The sequence below is a fragment of the Raphanus sativus genome, chromosome 9, assembly GCF_000801105.2.
Source record: "Raphanus sativus cultivar WK10039 chromosome 9, ASM80110v3, whole genome shotgun sequence".
In the NCBI taxonomy this organism is placed as follows: domain Eukaryota; kingdom Viridiplantae; phylum Streptophyta; class Magnoliopsida; order Brassicales; family Brassicaceae; genus Raphanus; species Raphanus sativus.
Window position 1 is genome coordinate 34,437,897 of NC_079519.1, and position 20,927 is coordinate 34,458,823.

Consider the following 20,927-nt stretch of genomic DNA (forward strand, 5'->3'; position numbering starts at 1 on the left):
AGGTGTATGATGAAATGTCTGAACCAACTCTTCAATGCTTTTAATGCACTTTGCCAAAGAGATTTGTTGTTAAAGGTGTTAAGATTGCTAGTAGACTTGTTCTCCATGATTGCTTTAGTAACATTCAACCAAAGGGATTTGATGCTTGAGTTGCTTTAGCAAATGAACATTCATCTAGGGATAGAGCTTGTTTAGTATTGTGTCTAGGCATAAGGAAAGTGCTTGATTGATAGCTTGTCACCTTTAGATTGGATCTACATCACCCAAGATCAAATGCCTAGCCCCATGAGTCCACTTGCTTCATATTGAGAAAGAAAGTTCACTCTTTTATTGCATTTCTAGTCTAGTTTTAGTTCACTTCACTTCACTCAATTGGTTGCACTTAGATTAAGCATAGACTTGCATTCCCTTTGCATTAGAATCACTTAGGATTGGTTCGACAATCTTTTATACTACATCATTTGATAGGGACCCTTGAAAAGTCCTAGCATCACTAGCTCTTTATATGCCATTACTCGAGCTACATTATTTGTTAATTTATATGCCATTACTTTAGAATTTGCAAGATCTTGAAATCATAGTCCATTGCTGCATGGTTCACGTTTTAGCAAATCATAATATGATATCATGAGCCAATCTAAGAATCATACAACAAAAAGAAAACCAAAAGTGTTAAGAAACGAATTTGTCCGAACAAAACCAAAAAAAAAAAAAAAAACTGAAGGTATTGAGTGTGGCAATCCAACTAAGCAGCTTTCGGCTTAGGAGTCCTCTTCAGATTCCTCTTAGTGGATGTTGAGTTCTTCATTCCAATAAAGAAGAGTAATGCTCCAAAGAGTGCAACGCTCTGCAATAACAAAAAGGAGTATTGAATTTATATCTTAAATCATTTGTCCAGATTCTTGAAATTAAGACAATTGATAAAAAAGAAAAATCAGGACAAACCTGCAAGAACTCAGTCAACAATGGAGAGAAATGACGCTCCTCAGGTCCGTAGTTGTAGAAATCATACAGAATAGGACTGACAACCACCAAGTAGAAAGCCTAACACAAAAAGAATAAATGAGATAATACAAAAGGGTAAAGTCTTGAATGTATAACATGTGATGAAAAAAAGAAGAAGCCTAACCAGAAGATAAGCACCGAAGATGTTTCCGATAACAAAGAGTAAGCCTCCAACTCCTTTCAATGCAACTATAGCAACAACGACTTGTTTTGCCTAAATAAAATCCATTCTCCACGTCATACAAAAACACACACACATAGAGAGAGAGCACAGAAAGATAAGAAGATCAACAACTAACCTCTACGCTAGGTAAAGTTACACCTAATCTAGAAGATAGATGTGACTTGGCTAGATGAAGCTTTGGAGCCAACTCTTTAGCTGCAGGACCACCATCAACTCCAAAGTCATTAAACCTAACAAAAGTCCAACCAAAGATGATATTTGAGTAGCTTCATAACACAACATATTATTGTATGAGATCCAGATCGAAACACAAGATGGTTTTATTAAGATAAAGCATTTCGATTTCTCGAAAGAGCAATACAAAGACTTTCAATTCCAGATTAGATCTAATCCAACACAGAGCACAACCCGAGAACAGAGGATAAAAATAAACAAAACTTACATTTGCCAGGCGGAGAGGATGAAGAGAGAAGCGAAGAGAACTCTTCCAAGAAACGAGAAGAAACCCATCTTTCTCTTGCCTCTCAAGGTCAAGCTCCCTCGTAGATTTATCGACGTAGGTAGAGAGGGAATCTTCTTCTTCGGCGAAAAGTAATACTTCTGGTTTTTTTAGTTTATTTATTTTATATCTAATTAAAACCGTATTGGATTTTGTTTACGTTAACTCCCAACCAAAAACTGCCTTCTCCAGATCTAATTAATCGGTGATTTTACTTTTTTCCGACAAACAAACCAATAGGGAGACTATAATATTATTACAGTAACCCAAAAGTCTGGTCGTTGAGCCTAGTTTGGTTTTTTCTGTACAAAAGTGAGAGTTGATATATACTTTAATGTTAGTGACATAATCAAAACGGGGATGTAGCTCAGATGGTAGAGCGCTCGCTTAGCATGCGAGAGGTACGGGGATCGATACCCCGCATCTCCACTATATTTTGATTTTTAATCCTTCTTCTTTCAAGGTACGATAGAACACATCGCTCTCGAAAACAGCTCGTTCAACATGTTACAGCTATGATGATGATGCTATCTCCGTTTTCAACAAGTTACAGAGACGACTTTTCAAACACATGGACTGGGTCCCACCCAAACTTACCTTCAGTTCTGTATTTGTCTTTGACTGATTCTTAGTACACGGATGTTCTTCATCATCATCATCTCTCTTTCTCTCAAATTCTCGTTACTTGGTCGGTCTGTATATAAACTTCGTTCCAAGTTATTTATATGGTGAATCGTGATAGATGATCAATTCATCTTCTAGCATTAGTCAGAAAATATTCTAAAATTCGGATCAAACAATAAAATAACCAGTTTCTTCCTACTAACCGGATTAGCCTATAGAATTTATCAGAAAAAAGCATCATCCTCTCCATCTCTCAACTCTGTTTCTCTATTTCCCCGAAAAAACTCTGTTTCTCCATTAACATTAAAAGTAAACATTTAAATTGGGAAAATAAAAACTCATGACACAAAAAAATCAGGAAAATTTGACCTCCTAACTTCTGTCTCGACTAATGCAGGAGCGAAGAAAGGACTCGTTAACGCCTACACAACTGAAGATTACTTGTAATGCTTTGAATTAGTTTGAATGGTCTTATTTTTCTTTTCTATGAGTTGATTTTGAGTTTAACTTTACTTGACTTTGTCAAGCTTGCTACTTCAAGTTTCTTTTTAAAATTATTTACTTCTATATTTAATCTTCTAATTTTATCACCTTATTATTAGACACATAGTTGTTCCACATCGGTAGTTGGAAGGGATCCTTAGTAATATATAAGGTGGATGGATCACTCCTCTTATCACCAATTGGTTTTAAGTGTGAAACTCATCTAGCTTAACATGGTATTAGAGCCCGATCCACGCAATCCAACCCGATCCACATCGATCTGACCCAAAGTTGGCACATCGATCTTTGCCCGAGTATTCCGAAATTGACGCTCAAAGAGCCATCATCTCGAGGAGGCGTATTAGACACATAGTTGTTCCACATCGGTAGTTGGAAGGGATCCTTAGTAATATATAAGGTGGATGGGTCACTCCTCTTATCACCAATTGGTTTTAAGTGTGAAACTCATCTAGCTTAACATGGTATTAGAGCCCGATCCACGCAATCCAACCCGATCCACATTGATCTGACCCAAAGTTGACCCATCGATCTTTGCCCGAGTATTCCGAGATTAACGCTCAAAGAGCCATCATCTCGAAGAGGCGTATTAGACACATAGTTGTCCCACATCGGTAGTTAAAAAGGATTCTTAGTAATATATAAAGTGGATGAGCCACTCCTCTTATCACCAATTGATTTTAATTGTGAAGCCCATCTAACTTAACACTTATAAGTGGATTTTTCAGGATTGATGCTTTCAGTCTTCTTGATTTTTGCCCTTACAAGTTACAATGACTTAAATTTCAAAAGAAATAAACAGTAGAATATCTCGAATGATTCACTCTATTTTTTATATTTAAACTAGATTAACCCTATAATATAATTAAGTTATACTACAATAATAATATTCTATTTTGGAAGAAAAAATAGAGTAATATACGAACAATAAATTATAAACTCATTTTTATTCTATGATACAATGAAAAGTACAATACCATTAGAACATTTTTAATATAAACTCTAATTTAGAATGCAAAATAGCTCTCATAATAACTTTTTGAAAAATATCTCTATAAATAAATGAGTTACATAGAAACCACAAAACATCAACACTTATCTTCGATCACTTATATCTCTAATCGATTTTCTTACCTGACTCTTCTTCTTCTTTGAATTTTCAAATCAGCAAAATATAATGACAGAAGGTTACGGAAAAATGGGCATGCCAGCTTTTGTCTCGACGAAGGCAGGCGTGAAAGGACTAGTAGATGCAGAGATAACAGAACTTCCTCGAGTCTTCCGTTACCCTCCTTCTACTTTATCCAACAACAAACCTTCTGACATCTCCGGTTTAAACCTCACCGTCCCAATCATTGATTTCGGAGAAATAAACAATGAAAGAAATATCATCGTTTCGAAGATCAAAGACGCAGCTGAGAACTGGGGGTTTTTCCAGGTGATCAACCACTGTGTTCCATTAAGTGTTCTTGAAGATATCAAACAAGGAGTTCGAAGATTTCACGAAGAAGATCCTGAGGTGAAGAATAAGTATTGTTCTACAGATGTCAACAAGAGATTTGTTTACAACAATAACATCGATCTCCTACGATCTTCTCGTATGAACTGGAGAGACTCTTTCGTTTGCTACATTGCTCCAGATGCTGCAAGTCCAGATGAAATTCCAGTAGCTTGCAGGTGAAAAAAAAAGGGTTTATTGGCAAATCCGTTGACCATTTAATTTTTGTCGGGTTTAATGGTTTGTTTTGAATCAAAGGTTTTGAAATTTGAACTTTTGATGAAACTTCTATTTGGTTCGGTCTGATTTGGATGCAAGGAGGGTTTAGAGATAGTTTAAGAATGAATTGTTTTACACGTAATACTTTGATAATTAATTCAGTGATCAAGTTGTGTGAATTTTAAATATGGAAAAACATGTATACAATATATTTTACAAAAAGAAATTACAGTTTCTATTTTTCTTGTTTAAAATATTATTTTCAGTTTTTTTTCCTTTTGTTTTCTATTTGAAATCTCAACATCAAAAAACAGTATATTTGCCTAAGAGGCTAAGAGTCATAAAAGAGAAATTAATATATATATATATATATATATATATATATCATATTGTTAGTTTGATAATAAATTATATATATTACTGTATAATTTTCATATTATTATTGAAAAGTAACTCAGCTATATATGATGAACATGGGAAAATATAATAGAGAAGAATATCGTTAGTCTACAATAACTATTTTTAGCATTTCGTAATCTGAGTGTTTTTAGCTCAAATGCTTCTGCTTTTTAATTCCTTTTTTGTCAAAGTGTTTTGAATTCTGAATAAGTGAATCTAATTTAAGGGATGCTGTGATGGAATACTCGAAGCATGTAATGGACTTTGGAGCTTTGCTCTTCCAACTTCTCTCGGAAGCTTTAGGTTTGAACTCTGAGATCCTTAGGAAGATAGATTGTCTTAAAGGCTTGTTTATGCTTTGCCATTACTTCCCACCTTGCCCACAACCTGACCTAACTTTGGGCATAAGCAAGCACACCGATAATTCTTTTCTTACACTTCTTGTTCAAGACCAAATCGGTGGTCTTCAAGTTCTTCATAAAGATTATTGGGTCGATGTAACTCCTATTCATGGAGCTCTTGTCGTTAACATCGGTGATTTCATGCAGGCAAGCAAGCTCTCAATTGATGCGTTATTTAATTAAGAAAAAAATATCTTTATCGAGAAAATATGAGAGATTTTGTATTGCAGCTGATAACTAATGACAAGTTCTCGAGCGCGGAGCATAGGGTACGGGCAAACAGAGATGGTCCGAGGATTTCAGTTGCGTGCTTCTTTAGCTCGAACCTGTTTCCGAATTCCACGGTTTATGAACCGATCAAAGAGCTTCTGTCTGATGAAAACCCTGCTAAGTACAGATATATGACCATACCAAAGTACACTGCAGGATACCTCGCGGGCGGCTTCAATGGAAAATCACATTTGTCTACATTTAGAATATGAAATAAAGAGTTGTCCATCTTGAGGGAAAGACAATAAAGATATTTGTGTCACTGTGTGATACTTTTGCACCTAAAACAGTGTAACAAAGACAAAATGTTTAAAAAAAAATATTTATTTTGTTTCACTTGATACATTAACAATGTTTCTAAAGAAGAAAAAGAAATGATTATGTGTGTAGCAGACAGTGATAATGAAATATAAAGTTTCTTCAAACTACATGGGCTTTGTTTTTGAGCGCTTATGTATCGTCAGCTAATCCACTAAAGAAACAATAACACTGTTCTTCAGATTCCTCTTGGAGGGTGTCGAGTTATTCATTCAAAAAATAAGTATACATTGCTCCAAAACTTGCGACGTTCTGCAATAACAAACATAATGAGATTTTATTACCGAATCATTCTCATAGACTGGATGATCTTGGATTTGTAAGACCGGAAGATTTGAAGCTGTAAAAGCAGCGTTCTTTTCATCCTAATCAAAGCAAACCCCACATTGCATAGCTAGTAACTTGAGATTATGATAACTAAAAAAGTTCTGAACACAAACCTTCAAGAGCTCTATCCAGAATGGAGAGAAATAACGATCCTCAGGTCCGTTGTTGTAGATATCATATAGTATAGGACTGACAACCGTAAAGTAAACAGCCCAGTGCCGGCTTTGAACACATCCGCAAGAAACATTTGATTGGGGCCTCTGATTTATTAAAAAAATTCAGGCCTAATTTTCTTACATTGTTATTGTTTGTCGTAATGTTTAATGGGATCTTCTAAAACCTATTTTTATTGAGTAACACAGATTTGTAACCATATATTTCTTTTTGACATAAGTTAATATGAGAATTAAAAAAATTAAGTAAACATATAATTATCTCCGAGGTTAAATTATTATATCCCAAAACAATTCTTTCACGCCTCCTAAATGTTACAAGAGCAAAATATAAAAGAAAAATCAGAAGCTTTTCAAAACTGAAGTTGATAAAATCTTATTTGCGGTCCACTATGTCATAGAAAAGATTAAATGGTTTGGTTATACTATCGATTGAGAAAGATATAATCAAATACCTTGATTGTGAAAGTTTGATGGATGATTTCGTAGAAAAAAATGCAAGAAAAATTATTTTTAAGAACTCATAAAGTTTTACTGGTTTCATTAATATTGTACCTTAAGGTTTTTATGGATTAAGTTCTAATGTATTAATTAAGGGCCTCATTTTTTAATTTCGTATTGGACCACGAAAATTTCAGAACCGGCACTGAAACAGCCTAAAAAAAGTTCAAAATTTAAACATGTGTCAAGCTTTGAATCTGTTTTTTTATAAACATGGGATGAACAAGAAGGAAGCCTAACCAGATAAGCACCAAAGATTTTTCTGATAACAAAGATTACGCCTCCGATTGCTATCAGGGAAACAACGGTAACACTGCCTTGTCTCACCTTTAAAGATTCAATCTCAAGGTCATATAAAGACTCATATAGAGATAATCGAGAGCACACGAGAGAAGAACGCTTTAATAAGGCCGTTTACCTCTATATTAGGTAAATTTACCCATAATCTATAAGATAGGTTTGCCTTAGCCAGATTAAGCTTCAGAGACCACTCTTTAGCTGCAGGACCACCATCAACTCCAAAGCCATTGAACCTATAATAATTCCACAAAGATGCCTTAGTTTAAGTTCAGTAATATGGTTAAAACAGGTAAATAATATTTAAGTAGCTTCATAACATATGGGGCTGCCAAGTTAGCGAAATAAAAATTATTGTACGAAAACTATTTTACTTTCATGTAAAACACTAATGGTGTTTCTCAGTGAAGCACTATAAAATGGGATGATAAAACTACACATATTTTTAGGATGGCCAACTCCATAAGCATATGTATGAAGAAAGAGCTATGACAAAAAAAACTCAAAACTGGAAAATAAGAGATTCAAACTCTTGGAGACATCTATAAAGGAAGTCTTATTTCACTTCAAAATGTAGAACTAAGACACATTAGGATCAAAGCATAATATAATAAAATGCGAAATGCAACCAAAATAAGCTTCAGACAGACTCGAAAGTGCCTACAAGGGGTTCTCAATTCAATATATTAGATCTAGTAGCACGAAGCAATTTTCCTCCGAAGAAACAACAAGAGCAACAAAACGTACATTTGCCAAGCAGAGACAATGATGAGAGAAGCGAAGAAAACTCTTCCAAGAAACAAGAAGAAACCCATCTCTCCCCTCTCTTTTTTGTTTCTCTTGATCAAGCTCGCTCGTAGATTGGCTAACGGAGAGGAGAAAAATATTCTTCTTCGGTGGGAGGGAATGGTGGGTGTGATGCAAGAAGACCGCGTAGTGTCAAGCGGAGACCGAGCAGGAATTCAACTCGGAGTAGATGACCAAAACCCATAATATTTTACTACAACAAGTCAATTTTCTATGTTTTATTATTGTTAAATAGTGCGATCTGTTCTTCCGTATTAATTGCAATCGTTGGTTCAAGCTCATGTCAGTTCTGCAGTATAACGAAATTGTGTGTTTTGCATTTAACGAAATCCTCTAACACACTATCAAACAGAAGAAAGAATGTAACAAAGAGAAGATGTTTTAAGTAACTTAAAAACAAAAAAAAAAAACAAAAAAAAATGTTTTAAGTAACTTACCAAATAAACTGTTTTGCACGTTCTTTATTTATTTACTTTCTACTTCATTCCTGAAATAGCAATGTATCTAAAGAAGAAAGAAAAATGACATCGTGTGCATGTCGCACATATGATGAAGACAAACATATAAGGTTGTCGGGTCGTTCGTAGCCAAGTGGCTGCTGAGCTCTGCCTTCGGGCCCTGACGTCGGGGGTTCGACCCCCACTTACCTCAGTTTGAGGATTAAAAGGTCCAAAAGTGACCAGTTGACAAAAAAAAAAAAACATATAAGGTTAGTTTCTTCAAACTACATGAGCTTCATTTTTGAGCTTATCTATCAACTCATCCACGGAAGAAACGATAACTCCAGATTTCCTCTTTGGAGGCTCCGTGACTTCCACGATCTCTATGTCTGATTTAATGTCCACTTTCAGATCCTCCAACGTCATTTTCTTAATCGGCTTCGATTTTGCCTTCATTATGTTGGGGAGTGTTGCATATCTTGGTTGGTTCAACCTCAGATCAGTTCTGTATTACAAACATCAAAGTTGTTACAATTAGAGTTCATGACACAATTATTATGTAAATAAAGTAAGAACTTACGTGATCACAGCGGGTAAATCTATACTAAGGGTTTCAAGACCTCCATCAACTTCTCTATCAACAGTTGCAAACTTCTTATCCTTATCCAACACAACCTACTAAACAGAGAGACGAAATGAACAAAAATAAATTAAATGTATGTATAAAATCACTTGTTACCCACCTTAGATGCAAAAGTAGCTTGTGGCCAACCAAGCAAAGCTGCAACCATTTGCCCTGTTTGATTGCAATCATCATCTATTGCCTAAAACATTACAAAGACCCAAAAGTTTGAATCTTTCAGCTTCTGAAGACTGAAAAATCTCAAACTTTAAGCTAAAAAGTCGATAAAGTTGAAAACTTTACAAACGGGAGGGAGACGGAACCTGTTTCCCGAGGAAAATCAATCCAGGATTCTCGACGTCGGCGAGACTCTTCAGGATCTTAGCGATGGACAAAGGGAGGAAGCTAGAACTGGCCTCGACGTGGATCGCTCGATCCGCGCCCATGGCAAGACCAGTGCGAAGCGTGTCAACGCACTGCGAAGGGCCGATGCTCACTGCGACGACCTCTTTGGCGAACCCAGCTTCTTTGATCCGAAGAGCTTCCTCGAGCGCGATCTCGCAGAACGGGTTCATCGACATCTTGACGTTCTGGGTATCTACGCCGGTCTATATAAAAAGGATCGAATTTTTAAACGGTGTTTCAGTGGGGATATTTAGAGATTGGGTTTTTTTTTTTGATTTTTTTTTACCTTGTCGGGTTTGACACGGATCTTGACGGCGTAGTCGACGACACGCTTAACGGCGACGAGAATCTTCATCGTCCGGGGAGATAGACAGAGGGGCACTTTTGTGTGTTTGGTGTGGATCTAAGGTTGATGATGACTCATCAAAAGATGGCGTGATCTTCGTTTTTTTGGTTCCGTCCGGTTTAAGTTTTTTCGGTTTAGTTTTACTGTTTTGTGTCGCCTTCTTCAAGATTTCATTTTATACCGACTTTATATGTTTTCGGAAAACAGTCCAATGCTATTGTTGTAGTGATTCAAACTCAATGCTATTGTTGCTTCATAAGTATATATTTCTTTGGGTTATCTGAACCAATCAGACACAATCAAAATTGAATGATATATGATTATTTTATGGGTTCTAGAGTGTGATACAAAAACTGATCAAAAATTGTAAAAAAAATATTCTTCTATCAACCAAAATTATTATTATCCTAATTTCTAAATCACAATCTCAACTCTACAATAATCCTCAATAAATATGAAAACTTTTCAGAAAAAACATTTTTAAAAAGTTAAATTAAAAAAAGAAACATACTGATTACAATTAATAAAATAATATTCATTTTTCAACAAAAAATTGTTATCCTAATTTCTAAATTGCTATCCCAATTCTACAATAGGTACAAAAAATAATGATTAACTTTCCTAAAAGAGCATTTTTAAAAAGTTTATTTAACAAATACAAACTACTGATCAAAATTTTTAAAAGAACACTCATCTATCAACGGAAATTTTTCTTATCCTAATTTTTAAATAACAATCTCAAATCCACAATAGTTTTCTATAAAAATGATAACTTTCCAAAAATAGCATTTTTAAAGTTTGTTTAAAAATACAACCTATTGATCAACATTTCTGAAAAAAAATACTTTTCTATCAACAAATTATTTTGTTATCCTTATTTCTAAATCACTATCATAAATCTATAATAGATCCCAATAAAAATGATAACTTCCAAAATAGCATTTTAAAAAATATATTTTAGAAATACAACTTATAATTAAAATATTTTTTGAAAGAATACTCATCTATCAACAAAAATTCTTGTGATCCTGATTTTTAAATAATAATCCAAAATCTACAATAGTTCACTATTAAAAATGATACATTTTTAATAATAGCATTTTAAAATTTTATTTAAAAAATAAAATCTATTGATCAAATTTCTAAAAGAATACTCTTCTATCAACAAAAACTTTTGTTATCCTAATATTAAAATCACAATCTTGAATCTAAATTAGATCTCTACCAAAAATAATAACTTTCCAAAATAGTATTTTAAAGTTTATTTTAAAAATACAACTTATTGATCAAAATTCATAAAAGAATATTCATATATAAAAAAATATTTTTGTTTATATGATTTTTAAATCACAATCCCAATATCTACAATATTTCTTAAAAAAAAACAATAACTTTCCAAAAATAGAATTTTTAAAAGTTTATTTAAAAATATAACATATTAATCAAAATTTCTAAAAGAATTCTCTTCTATCAACATATTCATTATCCTAAACCTACAATAGTTCCAAACAATAATGATTAACTTTCCTAAAATAGCATTTTTTAACAGTTTGTTTAAAAAGACAACCTATTGATCAATCAACCTAAAAGAAACTCATCTATCAACAAAAAAAATATTATCCTAATTTCTAAATCACAATCCAAAATCTACAAAAGTTATCTATAAAAATGATAACTATCAAAAATAACATTTTAAAAGTTTATTTTAAAATATAACTTACTAATTAAAATTCCTAAAGAATACTCATCTATCAAGAAATTTTTTTGTTACCCTAATTTTTAAATCACAATCTCAAATCTACAATAGTTATCTATAATATGATAACTTTCCATAAATAGCATTTTAAACGTTTATTTGAAAAGTACAAACTATTGTTTCAAAATTTCTAAAAGAATACTCACCTATAACTAAAACTTTTTGTTATCTTAACTTCTAAATCACAATCTCAAATCTACAATAGTTCTCTATTAAAATGATAACTTTCCAAAAATAGCATTTTTAAAAAGTTTATTTAAAAAATGCAACATATTGATCACAAATTCTAAAAGAATACTCATTTATTAACAAAAAATCTTGTTATTCTAATTTATACATCATTATCCCAAATCTACAATAGTTTCCAACAAAAATAATTAACTTTCAAAAATAGCATTTTTAAAAAGTTTATTTAACAAATACAACAAAATTCTTCTTGTACTAATTTCTAAATCACTATCCCAAATCTACAATAGTCTCTATAAAAATGATAATTTTCCAAAAATAAAACTGTTTAAAAGTTTGTTTAGAAAATACAACCTATTGATCAAAATTTCTAAAATAATACCTTTTTATCAACAAAAATTCTTGTTATCCTAATTTCTAAGTCACAATCCCAAATCTACAATAATTCTTAATAAAAATGATAACTTAAAATATAGCATGCCTAAAAAGTTTATTTGAAGAATACAACTTATTGATTAAAAATTCTGAAAGAGTACTCATTTATCTATCCTAATTCTACAATAGTTCCCAATAAAAATGATAATTTTCCAAAATAGCATTTTAAAAAATTTATGTAAAAATATAACCTATTGATTAAAAAAATTCTAATAAATACTCATATATCAACAAAAAATGTTATCCTAATTTCTAAATCACAATCTAAAATCTACAATAGTTCTCTAGCAAAAATCATAGTTATCCAAATTTTCAAAAGTGATAACTTTCCAAAAATATATTTCTAAAAAATTGAAAATATAACATATTGATCATATAGGTAAATGATCACAAAATGCAGTACATAATGTACTAGAGCGTCTCCAACCCGACTCTATTTTTTACTCCAAAATGGAGTAAAAGTGAATATGGAGTAACAAATGTTTTAATCCAACTTTATATCTCACTTTATTTTGAAGTTTACTTCATAAATGGAGTAATCTATTTTTTGTTTATTCATGAATCCATTATAGAGTGAAAAATAGAGTAGGATTAGAGCACTTTTACTTCATATTCATTTTTACTCCATTTTAAAAGAAAAAATTGAGTTTTACAATGGAAATCCTCTTATAATTGGACTGCATTTATTCTAGACTTGTTCTGCATACCCATTCTAAAAAAATACAGTTCAAGGTGCATCGTTAGTATACTGTATTTAATTTACATTTGTTCCTTAATATACTGTATTTAATTTACATTTGTTTTGTGATTACATTCGAAGCCTTTGAACGTCGGCTATAAGTTTATTGAAAATGACAATAAATCTCCCCAAGTTTTAAATAATTTAATTTGAAAACTTACCAATCGGAGTAAGCGGGACCAACGTCGGCTATACGTTTGCCAGATTCTCGTTGTGATTATTAAAGATCCTTTAATAAATTTGGTTCGTGAACGAAGACTGCAAAAGAGTTGCACAGTCTATGTTGGTGACCCCAATCTCAACATACCACTCGCACATTAACCAAAAGAGATTCTGATTCTTGTTCATTATCATCCACACAATGTTTATAATTATTATTTTCTTGTACTATTAATTTACAAACAAATGTTTTTTTTGTTTCTTCTGGATTTTAGATTCATCTCCCCTTACGATGCTTGAGAAACGGCATTCTGTCACTTCACTACACAATTGCCTTGTGCATTTTTGTTGTAAGAGCTATGTGTGTTGTGTTTTTTTTCTTTTTGAGAAAATGATGTGTTTGTGTTATGTGGTAGTCTTTCCGTTTATGAAATAGTATATTTTTAGAAAATTTTAAACATATCAAGAGAACAATTAATTGTCAATCTTAAATGTACATTTAAAAAAAAAATTCATATCTCTTAACCATAACAATTCTAAAATATAATTCTTACCAATAACTAGCTTCTGATATCTGAAGTTTTTAATTATTAATTAGTAAAGTACCATACATCAGAACCCTAAACAAATATCTTTAGAAAGTTTGAAAATTCATCATATGGAAATGGAGGAATTTTAGTGATCGCAACTCACAAAACGAAATGAAGAATTAATAATGATTTCAGTAGAAATTCTTACAAATAATCAAATTTTTCATATTTAAAATAATATGTTTAATAATAAAAGTACCATGCATCATTTGCATTGGTCTCGATCGATTATCTGAAGTAATCTTAAAAATTTGGCTGTAGCATATAATTTTTAGGGAATTTGTATCCAGGACACACAACTTTTTCCATAATTATGTAAATGCCTCAAATCCCACATAACGGTGCCTCCATTGCTAGACAGTAAAGTTGTCCCATCATGTGCATTTAGCTAATTTCTAAATTAAATGCCAGTTTTAATCAGATCAATTTTGGTTAAATTTTAAATTGTAAACCAAATTTTAGATTCTGACAGAAAATTATAAAAATAAGAAAACATAAAAACTGAAATCTGCACAAAGAGAAACTATGACAATAACTAGCCAAATGAGGATACCATTAAAAAAATAACTGTAACATTTTTGGTTTGTGGTATAAATAAATGTTTAAGAGAATTGATTTGGTTATCTATATCACTAAAGTGCAGTTATCTTTTCTGACACCCATCAATTTAAAACTCTAGAGTTAAGCGTGCTTGAGATGACGAAGTGGAAAGATATGTGACCTATCTGAAAATAATTCATGGTAGCGTGCAAGTGAGGCCAAAGCACGGGGAAAAATCATGTGCTGATTGCAGGGTCAGTAAACAACGATTTCAATCCTTGGAAAAAATTAACGAACCGACCGTTGGAACGGGATGGATCCACGGGCCGAGAGAGCGGACATGAGAGAGCGGACATGAGTGGCCAATTAGCCGTAGATGGTCAAGACGTTACAAGTGGTTAGTTATCTCGGTTCTGACCCGAGAGACACTTGAAACATGTCGTGAAGCGCAACGAGGACGTTGCGTTCTTTGAAAAGGGATGAATTATAATATCCTGATCTGTGGTATATGGAAAGATTTAAGATAATTGATTTACCTACCTATATTACCAAAGTGCGCTTAACTTTTCCAGTATACATCCGTTTAAAATTCTAGAATTAAACGTGTTTGAACTTGAATATATAATGGAAGGATGAATGACTTCGGAAAGTTATTCGCGATAGCGTGAAAGTGAGGCCAAAGCATGGGAAAATGTCAGGGCCATTAAACAATGATTTCAAATCTTAGAAAAAATATAACGACCCGACGTTTAGAACGGAATGAAGTTCACGGACCGAAAGAGCGAGAAAGCGGACATCTGTGAGCGGTCGGGGCATTACAATAACATTAACAAGTTAAATAAAAGAAACCAGCATAATCGCAAACAAAGAAACCGGCATGATTGTATGTCAAAGATTCCACGAGCAACGATAGCCGGGAGAAGCCCTCAAACACCAGCAGCTACTCAGACCGAGCATGGTATGGGTGTTAAGTGAATGGGATCAGCGTTCAAGACATTTGGGGTGGATCTGAACGTGTTCTCCCACGTTTTCTTTGTTTGTCTTTCTGTAAATCCACGATAGTTTGAATGGCTATGGTCTAGTTGTAAGGCGATAGAAGTATATCGGTGATAAGATGCGACATATGGGTTGGGTTTTGTTTTAAATCAAATCCCATCAAGGGCTCTTCTCAGCTTGCAGCTCGCTTTGAAGATGGTAGTGGAGCTCTGATTAGATTCTTTGATGATGATGGAGGCAACCAATTGTAAAATTTGGTTAGAATTATGATTAATAATGATCCAGATCTAGGTAAATTAGGTTGTGTATATAGTTTGCTTTTTTCGTTTACTTGTATGTTCTTTTATTTTTATTTTTTTATTTTATCATTTTACCTGTTATTGTATTTTTTTTTGTAACACACCTGTTATTGTATAAACAACCAAAAATATTTTAATATGAATATTTTTAACAAACGTAAACTAGTTTAACCAAAAATATTTTAATATGAATAATATGAATATGTCATAGTAGCGTTTTAAATGATTAGAAGTAATTTTGTAAATGATAATAATCGCTTTTCTGTATACAAATATTGGAGATTAGTTTTGATTTTGGCATGAGTGTTTTTTAATTTAAAACTCAAAGTTTCTAGAAGATTTTAGCTTTCTTGTTGCAAAAGACATGAGTCTCTGACGCCGAGGCAGCCGATCAGTATGCGCCTTTCCATTACTTTAAAAAAAAAAATTAGATATGGGAATTGCATTTGTTTCAGAAGATAAAAGCAGCTACTTCGACGCCTTATTAGTAAAAAAGTTCGATTTAGATCCCTTTTATAAGAAATTCATTATCCTGGTCTATGTAAAAAGCTTTAAAATCTAAGTTTTGCTTACTCGACAGTCAACACACGTGCGGACAATCAAAGTCAAACATTATTTCCAACGTTGCGTTGCCTGTGAGCCCACCACGACCAATATAGTTTCTCTTTATTTTCTCTTTATTCACTTGGAAGTTGAAACATATACTTTTTGTAAGAAAATTCATCTGTGTTATCACCCAAGGAAGCACATATTTTACAAACATACAGCTGTATTTTAACGTTGAACATGACTATAAATCCAGAAGCTTAGAAATTCTTTATATTTAAATAATATTTAAAGGAAGAATTTCAATGCGTAAGAAAATTCTAACACAATGGAGTTATATTCTTACAGTATATATGTCGGGCTCGAATATTAGGTCCTAGTTAGACCCACATTTGTTTCGCCGCCTATAAATTTCTCAAATCAAATCCCGTCAAACACATGTAACAGAAAAACACACAAACACGTATTCGAGTTAGCACATACGCAAGACACAATCCTTGTTTATTGTTCAATATTATAAACTCTATACACATATACACATACATATTTATGGAACAAGGAGGTCGTGGTGGTGGTGGAGGTGAGCAAGGAAAGTACCGGGGAGTTCGAAGACGGCCTTGGGGAAAATACGCGGCGGAGATACGCGATTCGAGGAAGCATGGTGAACGTGTATGGCTTGGAACGTTTGATACTGCGGAGGAAGCAGCTAGAGCCTATGATCAAGCCGCCTACTCCATGAGAGGCCAAGCCGCGATTCTAAATTTCCCTCATGAGTATAATATGGGTAGTGGTGGTGCGGCCACAGCGGCTGGATCTTCGTCCTCCTCCTCCGCTTCTTCTTCTAGGCAAGTTTTTGAATTTGAGTATTTGGATAATAGTGTTTTGGAGGAACTTCTCGAGGATGGAGAGAATCCCAACAAGAACAATATTAACAAGGGAAAGAAGAAGTGAGTGAAATATTATTCGTCATTACTTATCACAAAACCAACAACGTTTATGATATAATTAGTATATACAAATAAACTACATGCAATATATGACCATGATTGGAGCATAAGGAACCCATATTTTTCGATTGAAAGCGACCGAATGGTGGTGACCTATTTTACTTTTCGAGAATATGTATGATGATTTGAAAAGAATGACAAACTATACGAAATCATCCTTTGATGTTTGTTTTGAATGCAAACTATATGATCTGATATGGCTCAGATCGTGATGATAAATAAAGAGATATAGCAATTGCTATTGTTTTTTCTTTTCTTTCTGGCATCTGTTGTAGAACTTGTTTAACAAGGAGATATACAAATTGCTATTGTTATTCCTTTTAGTTACATCTTGATAACACAAAAGGGTAAAGTTTATAACGGAATAATAAAGAACAGTGAAAATAACTATGAGCTATAATAAATAATGACAAACAATAATGATGAAAATAATATTATCAGTACCAATAAGTTTTAACTTTTCTATTACAATAATATATATGAGAATCTAACTTAATACATAGTCTAAACTTAAAAGTTCTATGTGAACAACGTATATCGATTGAATTCTTATATCGTTTGTCAGTCATATTGAATTTGTTGATCGAGAGGGATGTGAGATTGTGAAAGCGTTGAAGAACTCTCAACATCTCTGAAACTCCTCCAAATGAACTGAGAAGACATGTCATTATTCTGGTGTTGTTGACACTAGCTATATTCATTAACTCTGAACGTTATGTCTCAAAAACTATCTTAGTCTATCAGAAAGTTATCATACATTACATTGTTAGGATAGTGTATCAAATCCCGTATGTAAAGTCAATAAACACCTGTAAGTATTCTACTTCTCATTTAACTGTCAATTTATTCTTGCTTATTTACCAATATTATCCTGAAACGAACATGCATCAAAGTGACGACTATAGTTGGTAACAATAGTTGCTCCTGAACAGTAAATGAATGTCCTTAAATAGAAATTAAATCATATTTAAAAAGATTTCTTTGAGATTGATGATTAGATAACAAAGTGTGCATTACAAGTTTTTCACTCAGGACAGTAAAAATTGAAGTTCTCCGCATTACAAACATACGTTTTTAGTGCATCACGCAAAGGGACAATAAAATTGAAAAGAGAAAAAAAAAAAAACCAAAACAATATTACATATCATTTGATTATTTCTCAACCTCAGTCTCACCAGAGAGCTCTTCAAGGGACTTTCCCTTGGGTTCAGGAACAAGGAAGGTGAAGAGCATACCGACAAAATTAATGACACCAAGCATGATCAGAGAATTCTTGACTCCAATGCCTGGTGGATATCCTGCGTCTGTCTTGGTCTTGTCCTGTGGCTGTGCTGCGTATAAGAATCCAAAAGCTCCCACGATGGCTCCAGCCTTACCTGTTGCAGCTGATATTCCATGGCATGTGGACCTTAGCCTGGCTGGGAAGATTTCAGCCGGTACAATGAAGGTGGTTGCATTTGGACCAAAATTGGCGAAGAAAAAGGTGAGAGAGTACATAACAACGAAGCCGATACGGTTGTCTGGTTTGATCCAATGGTCGTACGGGAAGGCGATTGCAAACATAAAAACAGTCATCATAAAAAATCCCATTAGTTGGATCGCAAACCTTCCCATAATATCAATAAATGCAACCGTGAACCAATAGCCGGGGACGGTACTGCAAAGTGCAATGAGTGTTTGTGCCCTAGCAATCATGAAAACCTCGTGGATTGCGTTCATGGTTGCTGCCTTTGGGATCCATCCAATAGCCGAAAATATATCTTTTTGAAACAAGTTTTGGCTGTAAAATGCAATGTCTAGCAAGAACCAAGTGGATGTACATCCAAGGAGGGGAAGACCATGACGTTTGGCAAATTCCTTGGAGAACAAGCCATAGTTAAGTCTAGGATCTTTAACGATATCCTCTGCTCTTTCCTCCATCTCAAGTTCCACTTGTAACACCTTGGACATGTCTTGTGTAGCCTGTTTGATGTTCTTTGCAACCAAAGCTGTGTAACGAGCAGTTTCAGGCATCTTCATACGCCAGTAGTAAGTCAAGGCTGCGGGTAGAGCACCAAACATGACGATGATTCTCCAAATATAGTCAGCTTGTGGAGGGGTTGAGAGAACCCTATCGACTGCATAGGTTGGAGCTGGAAACTTTTTGTCAAAAATGGAAGAGACAGCAAGTGCTACGAAACCTCCGGCTAAGATACCAACACCTTGCATGGCGAAAACAGCAGCGATGAAAGCCCCACGAGTCTTCTTGTTAGCGTATTCAGACATAATGGTAGCGGAAAGAGGGTAATCACCTCCAATGCCAAATCCCAGCCAAAACCTAAATTAACAAAATTGTTTAAATATGTTAATGTATATTTTAACTACATAATTAGTCCATATCAATAATTTTTGAAACAAGCGTATTCACTATGAGACTATTATTAAATCATGTGTATGTCGTAATGATAATTGTACCTGAAGAAACAAAGAGTGGTCATGACACCCTTCGCTTTGTTACCAAAAGAGAGACCGGAAGCCACAGAGCACACAATCATCATGATCAAAGTGATACCATACACTTTCTTCCGTCCGAGTTTGTCACCGAGCCATCCGAAGAATAGCTGACCAGCAAGAGTTCCACAGAGAGCCACACCATTAACTGCAGCCGCGACATGAGGGGGAAGTGATCCAGGCTTTTCGGACAATGGATTGAAGTAGTAGAGACGACCAAGAAGCTTGGTTACCAAGGAGACGCAGAAGAGATCGTAGGCATCAGTAAAGAAACCCATACCAGCGATGACAATCGCTGTGAAATGGTAAAGTTGCGTTTTCGCAACATCGAGTGCCTTTAGCACTCCTAATTGTTGTTCAGCCATCTTAGCCTCTCCTGTTTTTATGCAGTTAAAAAGTTAATATTGTATATTTTTGTTTGTTTTTGTAAGTATTGTATGCTATTTAATATATCAAGACTTAACTGTAAGATTTTTTAATGTAAGATTTCTAAAATATACATAATCGAATGCTTTTAAGCGAGTGCAAACAAAAAGTTTTGATTATATATATAAAAATATCATATGTTTTGTGTGTGCGAAATATGGATGAAGATACAATAAACTTGTAACTAATCTTACCGTCACGTTGTGTTAACGATGGCGAATGAGAAGGACGAGGCAAAGGAGAGAAAATTATTGATAGAGAGAGAGGTAGGTCAAAGTGGTTGTGATTGTGGTTTCACAGACGTCGGAAATTTATAGAGGTCGGAGAAGCTTAGTCTCCGGCATCTGAAGGGTATATCCAAATTTTTATTTTTGTTTATTTTAATTCTCATCACTTTCTTAATTTGTCTTCTTCTTTCGGTATGTTATGGTCTGCACATAGTCTCTATTTCTTTTAAAGATCTATATATCTTATTAAAACAAAAACATTCTGTTGGACCTAATATTTATTTTGTAAGTTTTTAAATTAAATACACCTTCATACTTTATAATTAAACCTACATTAAATCACTAATGTTCTTTTCTTTATACTACTATCCATGTTTCCAAACAATATACTTATTTCTTTATACTACTATCAATGTTTCCAAACAATATATTTTTATACTACTATCAATGTTTCCAAACAATACAATAATTAATCTTAGTTATTTTATATATATCATTTTCTCTTTAAAATTTTGTAGAAACGTTATAATTTCATAAATTGCAAAATAATGAACTTTAAAATTTGGATTATAAGATTACAAATTATGAAACTATTACAATTTAAATCCAATTAGATTACATATCGGTCATCCATCAGTTCAATAGGTTAGTCTCGGGATTTAGTGATTTTTTTTAATATGTATATTTTAAAAACC

At 33.4% G+C, this 20,927-nt stretch overlaps 6 protein-coding genes, 1 long non-coding RNA gene and 1 other non-coding gene across 9 annotated transcripts; 3 read left to right on the forward strand and 5 right to left on the reverse strand.

Annotated features, from left to right (window-relative positions):
• Positions 1-567: 567 nt before the first annotated feature.
• On the reverse strand, positions 568-1,865 carry LOC108825726 (uncharacterized). Its single transcript, XM_018599072.2, has 5 exons — positions 1,632-1,865; positions 1,305-1,419; positions 1,130-1,219; positions 946-1,044; positions 568-847 (listed from the first exon to the last, which is right to left on the reverse strand). The coding sequence occupies exons 1-5, from the start codon at positions 1,697-1,699 to the stop codon at positions 746-748; spliced, it is 474 nt and encodes a 157-aa protein (XP_018454574.1). The 5' UTR covers positions 1,700-1,865; the 3' UTR covers positions 568-745.
• Positions 1,641-5,936, forward strand: LOC108827232 (1-aminocyclopropane-1-carboxylate oxidase homolog 10). 2 transcript variants are annotated; one of them, XM_056995083.1, is made up of 5 exons: positions 1,641-1,780; positions 3,982-4,490; positions 5,156-5,232; positions 5,380-5,477; positions 5,561-5,936. In XM_056995083.1, exons 2-5 carry the CDS (start codon positions 3,991-3,993, stop codon positions 5,810-5,812), a joined length of 927 nt encoding a protein of 308 aa, XP_056851063.1. In that variant the 5' UTR covers positions 1,641-1,780; positions 3,982-3,990; the 3' UTR covers positions 5,813-5,936. The 2 variants fall into 2 exon arrangements, with proteins under 2 accessions (XP_056851063.1, XP_018456094.1); XM_018600592.2 differs by having other exon boundaries at positions 5,156-5,477.
• On the forward strand, positions 2,045-2,117 carry TRNAA-AGC (transfer RNA alanine (anticodon AGC)). Its single transcript has one exon. It is a non-coding gene; the product is annotated as a tRNA-Ala (tRNA).
• Positions 5,907-6,619, reverse strand: LOC130500271 (uncharacterized). Its single transcript, XR_008938886.1, has 2 exons — positions 6,359-6,619; positions 5,907-6,170 (listed from the first exon to the last, which is right to left on the reverse strand). It is a non-coding gene; the product is annotated as an uncharacterized LOC130500271 (long non-coding RNA).
• Positions 6,620-7,018: 399 nt separating this feature from the next.
• LOC108827233 (uncharacterized) lies at positions 7,019-8,327 on the reverse strand. The gene is made up of 3 exons (XM_018600593.2): positions 7,964-8,327; positions 7,338-7,452; positions 7,019-7,246 (listed from the first exon to the last, which is right to left on the reverse strand). Exons 1-3 carry the CDS (start codon positions 8,029-8,031, stop codon positions 7,019-7,021), a joined length of 411 nt encoding a protein of 136 aa, XP_018456095.2. The 5' UTR covers positions 8,032-8,327.
• Positions 8,328-8,456: 129 nt separating this feature from the next.
• Positions 8,457-9,937, reverse strand: LOC108824437 (electron transfer flavoprotein subunit beta, mitochondrial). The gene is made up of 6 exons (XM_056995084.1): positions 9,777-9,937; positions 9,409-9,693; positions 9,207-9,287; positions 9,044-9,138; positions 8,733-8,968; positions 8,457-8,591 (listed from the first exon to the last, which is right to left on the reverse strand). The coding sequence occupies exons 1-5, from the start codon at positions 9,843-9,845 to the stop codon at positions 8,743-8,745; spliced, it is 756 nt and encodes a 251-aa protein (XP_056851064.1). The 5' UTR covers positions 9,846-9,937; the 3' UTR covers positions 8,457-8,591; positions 8,733-8,742.
• A 6,674-nt stretch (positions 9,938-16,611) lies between these two features.
• On the forward strand, positions 16,612-17,309 carry LOC108826555 (ethylene-responsive transcription factor ERF096). Its single transcript, XM_018599928.2, has one exon. It carries the CDS (start codon positions 16,632-16,634, stop codon positions 17,031-17,033), a length of 402 nt encoding a protein of 133 aa, XP_018455430.1. The 5' UTR covers positions 16,612-16,631; the 3' UTR covers positions 17,034-17,309.
• A 932-nt stretch (positions 17,310-18,241) lies between these two features.
• On the reverse strand, positions 18,242-19,944 carry LOC108826435 (probable inorganic phosphate transporter 1-3). Its single transcript, XM_056993658.1, has 2 exons — positions 19,544-19,944; positions 18,242-19,406 (listed from the first exon to the last, which is right to left on the reverse strand). Exons 1-2 carry the CDS (start codon positions 19,942-19,944, stop codon positions 18,242-18,244), a joined length of 1,566 nt encoding a protein of 521 aa, XP_056849638.1.
• Between the last annotated feature and the right edge of the window lie 983 nt (positions 19,945-20,927).